The sequence below is a fragment of the Gasterosteus aculeatus genome, chromosome 20 (assembly GCF_964276395.1).
Source record: "Gasterosteus aculeatus chromosome 20, fGasAcu3.hap1.1, whole genome shotgun sequence".
Lineage (NCBI taxonomy): Eukaryota > Metazoa > Chordata > Actinopteri > Perciformes > Gasterosteidae > Gasterosteus > Gasterosteus aculeatus.
Window position 1 is genome coordinate 4,593,482 of NC_135707.1, and position 14,950 is coordinate 4,608,431.

At 45.0% G+C, this 14,950-nt stretch overlaps 1 protein-coding gene across 4 annotated transcripts; it reads left to right on the top strand.

The window, feature by feature from the left end:
- The first annotated feature begins 470 nt into the window (after positions 1-470).
- Positions 471-11,959, top strand: brd2b (bromodomain containing 2b). Of its 4 annotated transcripts, none has more exons than XM_040164480.2 (12): positions 471-886; positions 3,390-3,678; positions 4,282-4,419; positions 5,015-5,159; positions 5,361-5,521; positions 7,020-7,517; positions 7,654-7,782; positions 7,875-8,120; positions 8,239-8,498; positions 8,649-8,965; positions 9,741-9,875; positions 10,482-11,959. In XM_040164480.2, the coding sequence occupies exons 1-12, from the start codon at positions 855-857 to the stop codon at positions 10,613-10,615; spliced, it is 2,484 nt and encodes an 827-aa protein (XP_040020414.1). In that variant the 5' UTR covers positions 471-854; the 3' UTR covers positions 10,616-11,959. The 4 variants fall into 4 exon arrangements, with proteins under 4 accessions (XP_040020414.1, XP_040020415.1, XP_040020416.1 ...); XM_040164481.2 differs by having other exon boundaries at positions 686-886; positions 7,875-8,108; XM_040164482.2 differs by having other exon boundaries at positions 752-1,284.
- The last annotated feature ends 2,991 nt before the right edge of the window (positions 11,960-14,950 follow it).

Here is a 14,950-nt window from a genome sequence, read left to right on the forward strand (position 1 = left end):
AATATTCATTATTTTTCCAGGCTACTGTGTGTATTTTAATAGAAAAAATACTATTTTCATGCACATGTGATACCTGGTTGGTTTTCCTCTAATTATTAAGATATATTTATATTTGGGGCTAAAGAGAATGTCAGTTTGGACTGTAATACAACTAAATTGTTTCCCAGCTTCATGGCGGTCTTGTTCCCTTACATATTCTCACCTGCACAGGTGAACTGACAATACATTGCCAAAGGTTTGTGGAGAGTGCTGCTTTAGATACACAATATTACAGTTTAAGAGCCTTAAACAAAAAGATATTGCATGTCTATCGGCATATCACATAAAATAATTTATGCCCAAACATATTGTCCAGGCTAAACGATGGCTAGTATTTTATAAAACGTAACGTTACTCCATACAAATAACACGAATCGGAATGTTGTTTTTTTAAGGCGGAGAGCATCTGCAGCAGCAACCAGAGATACTGCAGATAACACCTAAAATCATCCTCGCCAACAGGGGGGCGTTTGTCTATAAAGGTAACGACGTAATTATGAATACTTTAAGCCCAAAACTGTAAACCAAATACATCCATTGTTGTCAAAAATGGCGGAGTACAACATGTACCGACCAGGGAGGCGGCTTGTCTGCGCTCAGTTTGACAGACGTGTGGCTGCAGCCAATAAGATCACAGAATCCCCCCGAACGTGACAGGACGTTTGCGTCACCGGGACGTGGTTGGTTTATATACCGTCAAGCGGAAACGGCTAGGCGCCATTTCGCTGCGGAGTTGTGCAGTGGTGCTTCGGTGGAAGTGAAGCGTCAACTGTCGTGGAAAAATCGGATTGTAATAACACTCCTCCTTCTGCCCGATGGAAGCGGCCGTCAACCTGCACCACGACAGGTAAAGCCCCGCAGTAATTGCCATCAACGCCCCGGCGAACCGTTAGAACGCGTCGTCCGAGGAGAGGCACTGGCGTTAACTGCCATCACAAAACGTTAGCTAACGTTAGTTACCGTTAGCCTGTCAGCGAACGGTTGTCTTTGAAGGCGAACCGATTTGGCTAATTGCAGCTTGTGCACCGGATTGTTCCAACGTGCCCCGCTAAACGTTGATGATTTTTAAATCATAAGTGTGCAGCTTGGTTTCGGGAAGCCCCCCCCCCTTCTTCTAGCGTTTAGTTTACAAGCTGGCTCAAGGGAAGGCAAATGACAGCCGAAGCCCCGCCGGCTCTCTGGTTCATTCATCGCCCACAGCCTCTGCCGCCGCAAACCTGCACGTCCACGAGAATATCTCTCAAGGTAACTGTTAATAGATGGCGCCCAGCGTGCTTATTACTCACAGCGTGTTCCAATAACACGTAAAGCAGCCCTGAATGGGCGCTAGCTGTTAGCTTAGCTTCAAGGCTACTGTAATGGTGATTTTTTTTTGGGGGGGGGGGGGGGGGGTCCTAATGGCTGGGATCGGGTTTCCCTTTCACTAAGAGAAGTGAATGAAATAAATAAGGCGTCTAGTTTTTTATTGGACGGAATCTTCCCGTCGTTGTGTCTGTCACTGCGAGGCCGTGTTTACAAACAGCGAGGGCGGGGCCTCCGAACCACGCGATCGCCTTAAAATCATAAAGCCTGACAAAAACAAACAATAGTTTTGATTATTGCGTCGTCTTCACTGTTGATGACGTTACTGCATCGGTTTGTAGAATGAGGCGTTGATTCAGTGGTGGACACAACAAAGTCGCTTTAGGCATATGAGTTGTACATGAACAACCTACAACACAGTAGTAATTCAATTAAAAACGAGGTAAATGTGACACAACTATGCTATATGTCACCACATAGAAGTGACAAAATTGCTAAATGCAGTCTATTTCATTGAAGTTAATAGTTGTTTATAACTCCATAGAAATTAACATCATTGTTATGTTTTAAGCGTGTTTGTCTTTCAACACAGTAAAAAAACAGTATCATAATGTTGTTTTAGAACATTTGTGTTAAAACAATGGTTTAAAACAGGGACTGCCATTTGTCTGTGCTGAATCTACATCCGTATATGATGATTATGGCTTTTTGGAAATTCTAAACAGTGAAATAATAATAATAATTTGCTGCACCGAGGAATCTTAACCAGAAAAACAAAAAAGAGAAAAAGACAAATATATACACACTTGTATACAAAAATATATGGGAAAAATACATACGTATGTATGTTTGTATGTATGTATATATGAGAGAGACCTAGATGGTGTGTTTTGTGCTACACCTGCATAATGTTCATAGTGATCAAGATTTCAGATTTCCAGTAAATATCAGAAAACATTTATGTCCCTATTATTTTAGTTACTTTTGAGCCACATTCCATTTAGCCGCACTGCAAATCGGACTGAGTCAGAAAATCTCTGAGATCGTTTGTTTGTCCTGACCTCTGGGCTGTGGTGCAGCTTCTCCTTCCTGCACTTTGCTATGAAGCATTGTCTCGTCCATATCAAACACGGTCAATATAGTTGTGTTGAGTTACAGCCGAGACTGAAGAGGCCAGCGAGTCGCAGAGCATTCTGAGAGTGGCAACGTCTTCCTTTTCTTTTGCTTTACTTCAGTGATTCATATTCTAAAATTTGTCCCTTTCATTCAAATCAGTTTTTGAACTCCAATTTAAAAAAAAAATATATATATATATATATATATATTATATTAATCAGCGCTTTGCAATGTTATTATTTTATTTTGGTTGCGTTGCATCCTTGTGCAGCCTTTTAGTTTACAAAAATAAAAAAGATCAAATAACATCAGTGTAGAAAGGTTTGGCAAAGATGTAAGTAATGTTTTATTTCATCTCAAAATTTCTGACCGTTTCTTTTTTTACACACGCATACATTTATATCTTTCAACAAATTTAGCTTTCATGCAGAGCGCTGATTCCCCCCAAAGCTCGTTCTGCTTCTATCCATTTAGATTCACAAATCTTATTATTTAACCCATGTTTCATGGTACATTCTTCTGCCAAACCCCCCCTTAAACTGATTATTATCACACAGCCATATAGCAAATGCCTTTTTTCGTTGCTGGCGAGGAGCCATGCGATGGTGGTTCCCACGGCCGTGCTAAAAGTAGCGACCCGTTGATGGAATCCTTGTTTCTCCTGCATGGCCGTTTGCTGAGTGGCTGAGCATCACTTCACAGGTCAAGGGCTGAATGAAGCATACATAGTCTGCACCTTTTGACATTTGTAGATTCTCATCTGCAGATTGCATGTGTCCATGAGGGGGGTCCTCACTAACCTAAACATTCTGTGGTTAAACGGTCTGCACCCTCATTTAGGGGGGCGCATTTTTCCTGTCACAACCTGGTGTTTCTTTTAGCTCATGTTATATGTTCCTCCCCTCCCTCCCCCTCTGGCTCCTCCTCTCCAGCTCTCTGGTCGGGTTGTCCAGTGGCGAAATGGACCAACACAGCAGTTCGGGCAAACGCATTCGCAAGCCCTCCCTGCTGTACGAGGACTTTGAGAGCCCGTCTCTGGCGCACACGCTGCCTCAGGGTCCTCCCGTCCCGCCACAGCCGCCGGTGAAGGACGCCAGCCGGCCGGGCCGCATGACCAACCAGCTCCAGTTTCTGCAGAGGACGCTAATGAAGTACCTGTGGAGGCATCAGTTCGCCTGGCCTTTCCGTGAGCCGGTGGATGCCTACAGGCTGAGCCTGCCGGTGAGTCACAGCGGAGCAACTTTTGACTTTCTGCTTTCTCTTTTTGTTATGAGCGGTTTGATTTGATCATGTTTCTGCAAGTCATTGCGTTAGTTACATATGAGCTGCTCTTTCCCGTGATAAGATGAAGTGAGGTGAATTGATAAGTGAATAATATATATTCATTTAATCATTAAATTGTAAAACGGCAGCAGAATGTTATAACCGTTTAACTTGAAGTCTTCAAGGTGTTGAAAGGCAGCAGCATTGATTCGAACTGAACGCTACACTGCATTTACTGCTTTACAAGTTTACCTTTGTTTGTATTGCACTCAAACCCGGTCGTGGCCATTATCACACGTTTGTACTGCGAGCATCTTCTGCAAGCAAGCTTGTGCATTGCAAGTTGTTTAAATTGATCTGTTTCCTTCTTCTGCACATGACGGTGTTTCCCTCGATGGGGCAATTGTGTAGCGCAAAAACCAACTGCATTCTCCCCCCTCACAATGTCAGCCTGAATACAATCGGTGGCTCAGCCCTGGTTCCACATGCTCTACAAGTAATGTTTTACATTAAAAAAAAAAAAATCTCCACATGTTTTACTTCTGTCTGTTGTTTTTTCAGGATTACCATAAAATAATCAAGCAGCCGATGGACATGGGGACCATCAAAAAGCGCCTGGAGAACGGCTTCTACCGCAGTGCCAGCGAGTGCATACAGGACTTTAACACCATGTTCACCAACTGCTACATCTACAACAAGGTGGGTTAAAAGGTAGTTTCCCTCAATAGGACGACACAACCCTCATGATTACACAGGTCGACCTCTCTCCCAGCAGCAGTAACGGATCCAGACACAGTTCTTCCCTCTTAACACTGAGCGAGGGAGCGGACCTCTTTCAACCGTTCCTTGATTAGCCTCGAGAAAAAGGTCATCCAACGGAAACTTGTCGGGGAGGTTTTTCTGCGTAATAAGAAAGAAAAAAAATGAAAATATGTACACGTCAAGTTTACAAGGAAACAAATAAAATTACCCCCGTAGCGATTGATACTACCAAATTATTTTTGGTTTTTGAATCCCGTTGTCTTGGTCAATGGGTGTCCAGGTTGTAGATGTGAGAATCCCCAAATCTCTGATTCGGTCCTATCATCAAAGGGCGGACAAGGTCATTTTCACCATCAGTTTCATTCGTTTCTCACTTGTTTTTCTTTGTAGTTTATCAGAAGCAACAAGGACAGATTGCAAAAAAATTGTTAAGTCTTGTCTAGCAAATGTTTGATATTCGTATTAATTAGCTAATCATTCAAACAGTGATGACGAGGCATAATCTTTTTACCATTGTTATCTTCTTTGTTAGCCAACAGATGACATTGTGCTGATGGCTCAGCCTTTAGAGAAGATCTTTCTCCAGAAAGTGGCTCAGATGCCCCAGGATGAGGTGGAGCTGCCTCCTCCGGCCCCGCGAAGCAAGAACAGCAGAGGAAGAGGTCGCAAATCCAGCTGTAAGTCGCTCAATCTGAATATATTTCTTTTTGTTTCCTTGATTACTAGAAGAAACGTTTAGTCACCACTCCACAGCCTCGCACACACGCACACCTCAGCGGTTGTGCTGCACCTCCTTGTTTTTTGCAGAGAGGTGTCACGTAACCTTTTGTCACCTTGTTGAATTCCGTCCCTCATGTTGACTGTTCACCTCTCACCAGCGAGGGCTCAGCAGGTGCCGGCAGTGTCCCAGTCGGCCTACTCCCCGTCTTCCTCGGACACCGGGGAGTCCATGCTGGCCAGCTCCCCCCAGACGGTGCTGACCAAAAGCCTCCCTCCGGCCAACATCATGGGCCTGCCTCCTACTCAGCCCACGACCAAGGTTGATAGAAAACTCTAGTGCTGCGCCGAACAGTTTGAAGCTTCGCTCATGACGTTGACATTCAAATCCTGCACAGATTTTTATTTTTTATTTTTTTATTTTTGCATGTCTTATTGGTTCAGTTTTCACCCCGGTATTTCTGCGCTGTTGCAGATAAAGATCAGGCTAATGCTAAGCTAATGTTTTTAACATCACTTTGTTTTTAAAATTCTGTTATTTTGGTGCATAGGGTGGCGAAATTCCTGAAATATTAAAAGTTGGAAACTTTCCATGGGAATATACAGGAATAAACTATAATAAAATGTACCATGTCATATGTGACAAAGCAACATTTTGTTTTGTCATAAGCAGACATGCATGCTTCAACACTGCAACACTGCAAATGCAACATTTCTAAATACAAATTTCAAAAAATTACATTTATTTATCGACTTTATTAACTTTAATCTTTCATTGAAAAATATAACGTTGAATAAAATAGTGTTTCCCAATGATTACCCCCCCAAAAAGAGCCTACTTCTAAATGTAAACTTAATTAAGCTTCTGAAGCCTCTGGTTTTAGTGTTTTTCCCTGAATCCTTTAAAAAAAAATTGGGTTTTCAATAGCTGGGTTCATGCTTTGCAAATAAACACAGCGTTTCAAAAAGTTCGCCTACTCTAGAAATAATCTTGGTATAAAAATGAACATTGCTTCCGTTTACTTACTTAATGTTCCCAACTAGCTGGATCCAGGAGCGAGCTCACATAGTCTACAGCTCCACTACATTTAAGTTCCCTGTTAAAGGCTTTTGGGAAATTATGAAAAATCTTAACTGCCCATGGAAAGTTTCCTAAGATATCGCAGGTTCAGGCGGGCGGCTGACGAAGCAGTTTAGTTATTGATGAGTTCATTGAAAACGTTGCCACCTATGACCTCGATCTGAAGCCCACTGCGCTCAGTCCTGTCTGCACCCAGATGTTCTTATGTTGGCCAAACTGACTGATTGTATTCTTTTAAGAAAGTTAATTTAAAAAAAATGTAAATAAAACTTTTTCAGTTGAATCTTTTTTTTCAAATTGATCATTTTGTTCAAGGATTCTTTTTTATATTTAATTTTTTTAAGGGTGATGAAGTCATAATTTATGATGACAGATACTTGACGCTTCATTCGGAGAGACTTTGAATTCAATTAAAAAGACACATAAACACTTCTGATTATAAATGTTGGACTGGTTGTCTCTACACTTAAAAATAAAAGTCAAACAAGCCAAATAAGTGAGCATTTAGTGTAATCAATTCACATTGTCAGGAAAAACACATGTCTGAAAACACAAAGGAAGAAGCAGTACAGATATGACGGCCTGTTGAGAAGGACATTGCTAAATATTTCACGTGTTTTGTTGAAAGAACAAATGTGTTAAAATATGAATACATTAATTATTACAATTATCAAAGTGATTTTTAAAAAAAAAGTCACTAAATTGAGTTTATTGTGACTTCCAACCTCTTTATTTGTAGAAAAAAGGTGTCAAACGTAAAGCAGACACCACCACCCCCTCCACCATGGGCTTGACCGTTGGCATGTCGGGACCAACGCACATGGTGGGCTTGGGGAAAGGAGGTCACGGGGGCCAAGTCCACGACACCTCCATGCACACCATCTCCTCCATGGGGAGCATGGGCTTGGAGACCCCGCCCGGGATGGGCCTGGTCAGGAGCGCCGGCGGTCCCGTCCTGCTCCAGCCCATGATGGCAGGCGGCGGGCGCCGAGTGGGCAGCGGACGCCCCATCAAACCCCCCAAGAAGGACCTGCCCGACTCTGTCCACGCTCAGCCCTCCAAGAAGGGCAAGCTGAGCCCCCAGCTGAGGTACTGCAGCGGCCTGCTGAAGGACATGTTGTCGAAGAAACACGCCGCGTACGCCTGGCCGTTCTACACCCCCGTGGACGCGGCGGCGCTGGGACTTCACGACTACCACGACATCATCAAGTGTCCCATGGACCTCAGCAACATCAAGGTGACGTTTACCTTGTAGAAGGACCAGTGGACCTAAATGTTCTTTGGGCCGATGATAAACACAGAGGCGTAATACGTAAAAGCTGCTGAAGAGGCGGTTGTAGCGCTCAAATTGTCATCTCCTGTCTCTCCGTCAGAGGAAGATGGACGGCCGTGAATACAGGGACGCGCAACAGTTTGCCAGCGACGTCCGAGTCATGTTCTCCAACTGCTACAAGTACAACCCACCGGACCACGATGTCGTGGGCATGGCCCGAAAGCTGCAGGTGAGCCCGGCGGGCCGATCCCTCCTTTCTGTGACGGTTTCCTTCTTCTATAAATGGCCATCTGTCTTTGTGTGTCTGTGTGCGCGCCACAGGATGTGTTCGAGTTCCGCTTCGCCAAGATGCCGGACGAGCCGCGCATGGATCACGGCGCCCCGTCCCTGGGTGGCCATCAGACGTCCTCCTCCTCGTCCTCCTCCTCCTCCTCGTCCTCCTCTTCCCCCACCTCCGAGAGCGAGCCCTGCAGCGAGAGCGAAGAGAGCGAGAGCAGCCCCAACTCGGACAGCGAGGAGGAGCGAGCGCATCGCCTGGCGGAGTTACAGGACCAGGTGTGCACACAAGTGAGCCCCGCCCCCGCCCCCAGCTACTTCTCATCCATGTTTCCGAAATGGGCCTCTCGCTGCGATCGTCCATTCATCTTGTTGTTTATTTATTTATTTTATTTTTCCACCCATGAAGCTGCGAGCCATGCACGAGCAGCTAGCGGCCCTCTCCCAAGGCCCCATCATCAAGGCCAAGAAGAAGAAGGAGAAGAAGGACAAGAAGGAGAAGGAGAAGAAGAAAAAGAAGAAGCTGGAGAAGCGAAGTCGAGCCGTCCGCAGCAGAGCCGACTCTGAGGAGTGGAAGATGCCCGGCAAGATCCTGAAAAGCAAGTCCGCCAGAGCAAACGGCCCCCCGCCCAAGAAGAGCCAGGGGAAGAAGAGCAGCAAGAATGTCAAGTTAGTAGTACGGTTTTTACTATTATGAGTAAGTTACCCACGGCTACAAATGGGTTCCTCCTCCACACATCAGGAGTTATAGGAATCGATCAGGGGGCTGACAAGGGTGGTCTTCGTTCCTGACCGCGCCCCTTCCCCTTCGTCCCGCAGGGCCACAAAGAAGCCGTTCTACCCGCCTCCGCCCACCTCCATGCTGCCGCACTACGACTCCGAGGAAGAGGAGGAGATCGTGCCCATGTCGTACGACGAGAAGCGCCAGCTGAGCCTCGACATCAACAAGCTGCCGGGGGAGAAGCTGGGCCGCGTGGTCCACATCATCCAGTCCAGGGAGCCGTCGCTGAGGGACACCAACCCCGAGGAGATCGAGATCGACTTTGAGATGCTCAAGCCGTCGACGCTGAAGGAGCTGGAGCGCTACGTCATGACCTGTCTGAGGAAGAAGCCCCGGAAGCCGTACGGCGGGGAAGGTAAGCGGAACATTCCCCCGCCAATCAAGCGCCAGATTTTGCGTCACATATGTTCTCTTTTATGTTGAAGAACCATATTTCTTACAGAAGCCAGAAATAGTCTGGGATTAAAGTGACGTGAAATAGTCCCTATTTCTTCTGACTTAAGTGTTAAAAGTTTTAGTCGATTTCAGAAGCGTGCTCGTCTACGAGCAGCAAGGGCTGCTAATTAGCATTAGCATTGGTTTTCAGTTAGCTCCCGCGGTCGCCCGCCCATGCGTGACTTGATTTTTTTTTTTTATCGCTGGCAGGCGGTCTACTGGTACTGCCTCCGACCGGTCGAGCGCAGCGCGATTACCACGCTTAGGTATATTTATAATTCATAGGCAGGTCTGGTTACCTTCAGTTACATGCGCGTACATTCTTCCCCTGGCTGGATTTATTAAGGACCTGATTGAGCCATCAGCATTAGCACAGGTTGATAGATGTGACAGGTTATTTTCTGATTACAATGACTCCGTTTTGCGTCTCACTGCCTCACTGAGGGATCGTTTTCCTCCCCAGTAAACACTGCTGGATGAGCTCCTTAAGGCCGAGTCAGCGATGTGGCAAGTCGATTATGCATTTTGCTGAGTCGCTGTGATGAGTACGGCACTCAACTGCCTGAAGCTCAGATCCGAAAAACGAACCCCCGCGTTGAACGAACCGGTTGGTTGAATCCAACGAGGCGCCGACGCGCGTCACGCCATCGTCTTGGACTCGAGGTCTCACGCGTCGCCGTCGTCTTTTTTTCCAGCCGCAGCGGGGATGAAAGGCGGCGCCGGCAAGTCCAAAGAGGAGCTGGCTCTGGAGAAGAGGATGGAGCTGGAGAGGAGGCTGCAGGACGTCAGCGGGCAGCTCAACTCCGTCAAGAAACCCACCAAGCCTAAAGGTGCGTCCACGCTCGCCTGCTGTTTACACGTAGTTCACTGGCCTCACACAGTGACAATGGAGAAAAGTGTTGTTGGTATTATTGTTGTTGTGTTGTACGGTGGTACGTTCCCAGGCAGTTTAAAGGCCTTTTAAAAAAATGATTAATTACTGTTGTCACATGTGGCCTTGTTTTTCAGTCCAGAAGAAAAAAAATATTTTGTACCGTTTAAGACATGATTTATGCCATGAATCCGAAAGAGAAAGTGGAAAATCAGTTTAATAATGTAATGACCATTTAAAAAAAAAAAAGGTCCCCAGTACTGAAAATAAAGGGAGCTCCACATGCATTTGCAGACGAGCGCGGATTCTTTTTTAGTCGGGATCTATTTCTAATTTTTTTGTTTGTCAAAATATTGAGCATGAAGGGTGGAGCGATTTGGATGAGACATACATTTTCTAAGCAACAATTTTAGGCAACTGTATTCAGGTACATGATGATGGTGAATAGAAATAGAGCGAGCCTGCGATCCGACGGTTGACCGCTCTCCTCCTCTTCACCCCCCACCTGACGTAAACGCACTCACCCACCCTCTCTTGGTTGTTGTTGTTGTTGTTGTGTCCTCAGCGGAGAAGCCCAGCGCTGTAGAGACCCACAGCCAGCCCTCGCACCTCAGCGGCAGCAGCTCCAGCTCCGACTCCTCTTCCTCCTCTTCCTCCTCCTCCTCGTCCTCCGACACCAGCGATTCGGACTCTGGTTGAGGGTTCCCCCGCTCGGGGCTGCGAGAGAACCCGCTGGTAACTCAGGGACTTGGGCTGGCCCAGGACACGGCACGGCCCCGAAGCAGAAGAGAAAGCACTCCGAGCTGTTTGTAATGTGGGACCCATCTCCCATAGGAGAGAAACAGGAAATGCCTTGGTTTGCCCCCCCGACGCCCCTCTTTGTAAATACGTGTACAAATGTATGTTTCTTTTATAAAGAAGAATTTTATGGTGATTCCCCAAAGAGGGAAGCGAAGTGATTGAAAAAAAAATACCAACAAAACAAAAAGTGTGGCCGGCCTCGCGCTGCGTCCTCCGCGGTGACACAATGGACGAGTGTTTATTTATTTGTAGTCTTCAACATTTCCTCGGACTTTACCGGAGTTCGAACCAGCAACCCCTTTTCGGTCCACAAGCCTTTCTTTTCTACCATCTGGCTTCTCAGATCCACCTTTAGACTGCGCCTTAATCTTCCACAACGGTGAGGTCATCTCGGAGAAAGAAGCTGGTGAATATTCAAAGCCAACCTGTGGTTTTCAGGGGGAAAGTTGAACGCCTGTTACGAGTTGTGGATCATTCCTCTTTTACGTTTACACGCGTCGCTCTCGCCACTCAAACGTGAGTTTGAGCTTTTTGCCGCGCTCTGTTTTTACAGCATGTCGTTCTCGTGGTTTGGAAACAAAGTGGGCTCCTAGTACAGTATAGACACGGCTTTACGTACTGTAGTTACAGCGCTTGCATTGAAGTAACGTAATGATTCAGTCGGTAATGACTTTGGCGGCCGCGTTGATCCTTAATAGTCCGGCAGCCAGGCTTATAAATGTCACAGTATTTAGAAATCCAGCTCTTTACTGTTCAACTTGGATATTGTTCTCATTACATCGGACCGGAACACAAGTGTGCTTTTGTTTCACGAGAGCTAAACGCTCATGAATGTCGTCGGAGTGACGTGCAGATTTCATCGTTTCCACACGAACCTCCTGAAGATTTGACGTTTTGCATCCGTCGCACTCAAAGCGCTGCGCTGACTGGAACGGACGGCGCTGACCGAGTCACGCCACAAGTGTCCCCCCCCCCCGTAAAGAGACAAAGACGTCCTCACAGCCCCCTGCTTAGTTGAAGCTATTGTTGAATGTGAATGCTTGTATATACTTAAACTATTTGCTGTTGCACAATCTATTGTAGTTCTTCTGTTCAGTGTCTCCTTTCTGTGTCAGTTGTCTTGTTTTATTTTTCTTTTTTTTTTACGGTTTTCGTTCCAGTTCACAGAGTTCACGCGAGCGTCGCTGCGTTTCTGAAGAACATCTTTCCTTTGAAGGGTTTATTAAAATGTTTTCTTCTGTAGAGGCAGTGTGAGTTTTGACTTTTCAACTTTGTGCATCCTTAAATGTGAAGATATCGCTTTCTTTTTCCTCCAATTTGAATATCTTGATTTGTTATAACTGAAAAGAAAAATGAATCGAGGTGAGAACAACTGTTGTCTGGAAGCCGACTACAGCTGGGAATATTCTTTGTAACAACTGGACTAAACCAGTAGGATGTGACACAACTAAAACACACAATCACTTTAAACCGATTTGTGTAGAAAAAAGAAAAAAAGATGTGCACCTGAATGGGGAAATATAACATATTGTGACTTTGATTGTCCTCCACTGTGTGGCAGCAGTGGCTCGTGTCATAAAGTCCGAGTTGGCTTCCCCTATTCGTTCATTTCACAGTGAATGAATCATCGTTGTTGTTTTCCCGCCAGCTGATGGAGGCAGACTTGAAGTTAACCACTTAATATAAGTTTGAGTGTGAATTGGATGATTCATGATTAATGATGATTAAGCAACTCATATTAATCCAACACCATTACATTTTTTTAACATTTTATTTTAGTTTGAGAAAATATTGGACCATGATTGTAATTCAAAAGGTAAATTAAACTGTAAAATGACTAGCAACTACATGTAGTGGAGTAAAAAGTACAACAGTTCTTTCACCACATAAAATAGAATACAAGCATCTCAACATCAAACTGACGTCTAGTACTCGAGTAAATGTCCCGAGACACTTTCCAGCCCTTCCATGAGTTCTTTCAGAGGAAAAGTCAAATGTTTGACCCTCTGAAGCTGCAAATAAAACCTGCCAAATGCCCCAAAACGCCACAGAAAACAGTAAAAGCGCTGTTGTTAAACACGATTTAATGAGGCCAGTGCTCCTTCAGAGGAGAACCAGCAGGGAGGATCTCCGCGAGGTGCAATTAAGCCCTCCGGGTGTCTAATCATGCTCGTGTTGTCAGCGCAGGTTAAAGCTGCGGGGGGGGGGGTCCCTTCATTAGACAAAATGATATGAAATGCAAACGTTCTCTCTATATCTGTGATTTTTGTTTATCCATCCGTCCATCCAATCAATTCCTCCATCCGTCATGTGGGATGGACAATAAATACATTACATTTATTGGGCCTGTTAAACATGTTTGGGCAATTATTTTGCATGTTTTTGTAGAAGAAAGAGTTTCAGGTGACGGACGGCATCACTTGTCGGACATAAAATATCAGCAACTGATATTGGCCGGATCCTTTTGGCTTTTTGTCTTAGTCGTAGTCTTGGAAGTCTTCTCGGGACCGCTTCATCACCACAGTCCTGCAGGACGTCAGAAACACCCGAGGCAAACACCCGAAGCTCGATGTCAGGCGGGATCGCCTAAAAATCTCTCTTATCAAATGTGTTTTTTTTCCCCCCTGAGGATTAAGGTGAAGTGACATTTATTATTTTTTGACACTTTGAAATAGAATATGGATAATACATGTGTGTGTGTGTATATATATATATATATATATATGTAAAGCTCATGCAATGGTGTGGTTAGCTTAGATTAGCACAACACAAAGGCTGCTAACAGGTGGAAGAACCTTTCGTTTTGGCTCTGGCTACCACGTAAAATGTGTAAATTAAAATACATGGTGTCTTATTTTTGTCACGCACAAACTCGGCACCTGTTTCAGCGTAATGCTCTGCATGTCATTACATGTCAGGTCAAAGGTCACGCATTGCAATGAAAGGGAACACCTCCCTCGCAGGGTCGCTCGCTCGTGTGCTTATCAACCCGCGGCATGCTCACAAAGTCGCCAACAATCATCGTCAGACCGACTCTGCGGTGTGTTGCTGCACCTGCGGCGCCTCCCTGACACGAATAATCAGCCCATAATGTTTTTCTACACGTCTGCTCGCTTGTGTGTGAATACGGACGGAGTGGAAATGCTCCCAACTGCCTCCGTTCTTTTTCTCTGAGGCTGCATTTATTTGGCGCGGCCTGAAATCTAATTAATTCCACAGTGATCGATAAGGCAGCAGCCTCACCGCTACATATGAAAGTGTGTGTGGAGGTTCTGACCGACGGATTTGAGACCTCAAACAAACAAAAACAAAAAAAACACTGCTTTGATTTTGCCATAAAAAGGAGATCTGTTCTGTCATAAGCACTACATACGATAATAAACACGGCATTGCACAGGAGGATTACACCCTCCACAAAACCAGACATTGAGTCCTCATGTTAGCACGATAATTTATTCTCGTCAGGATGCTGTTTAATTATTGAGCTCGGGGTATTTTAGGAGCAGGATTGAATCTGAAGGCTTTTCTGTGCAGCACGTGAAGAGCTTTATGTTGCTGTTTTCTGCGTTTTTGTAATCATTTACGTTAAATAGATTATAATGTCATGATAAAGTGTTCTATAGTTGCTAATGGTGGTTTAGTTTTGTATGTGTCACTACCTGAATGTGTATCAAAATCTTCCAAACTCATTGGAAATATGAAAAGTGTACTTGAACCACAAACTGCTCTCGCAGTGCTATTGGTGCATGAATTTAGTCTCAGTCACACCGGAAGGCGGACGCCAAGAAGGCGGGTTTAGAACAGTGAAAAGCGCCAATCTTCCGCCCTTCCTTAATATGCTTTTAAGTCCGGACTCGCCCGTCTTTATATTAGGTCCAAGTTTATAAATACTACCATATTTAAGACAACAAAATGTCATTTTAGGACTTATTCAGACAAGAAGTTAGTGGTTTAAGCAACATTTCTGCGGTCGGTTTGTCAACATTCAGCTTCAAAACAGCTTCAGAAATGAATCCAGCAGAGCTGCATTTCACTAGAAGGTGTTCCTTTTATTTAGTCCATCCTGAGTTGCTGCAGTTTAGTCAGAGTTAAACTGTAATAATAATAAGCTGGTATAAGTGTCCCAACCAGTGTTTGCCATTCAACTACGTCATTGAAAATAAAGAAAGTGGCCCTTTAGATGTGGAAAATAGAAGGAGGAAGAAGACAAGTGGACACTCTGCAGATGCAAGA

Bases quoted from the DNA above. Each gene is read 5' to 3' on its own strand.
- brd2b (XM_040164480.2), top strand. From the start codon at position 855: ATGGAAGCGGCCGTCAACCTGCACCACGACAG. The intron at 7,783-7,874 runs GTGAGCCCGGCG...TGCGCGCCACAG, and splicing joins GCATGGCCCGAAAGCTGCAG to GATGTGTTCGAGTTCCGCTT. The intron at 8,966-9,740 runs GTAAGCGGAACA...CTTTTTTTCCAG, and splicing joins GAAGCCGTACGGCGGGGAAG to CCGCAGCGGGGATGAAAGGC.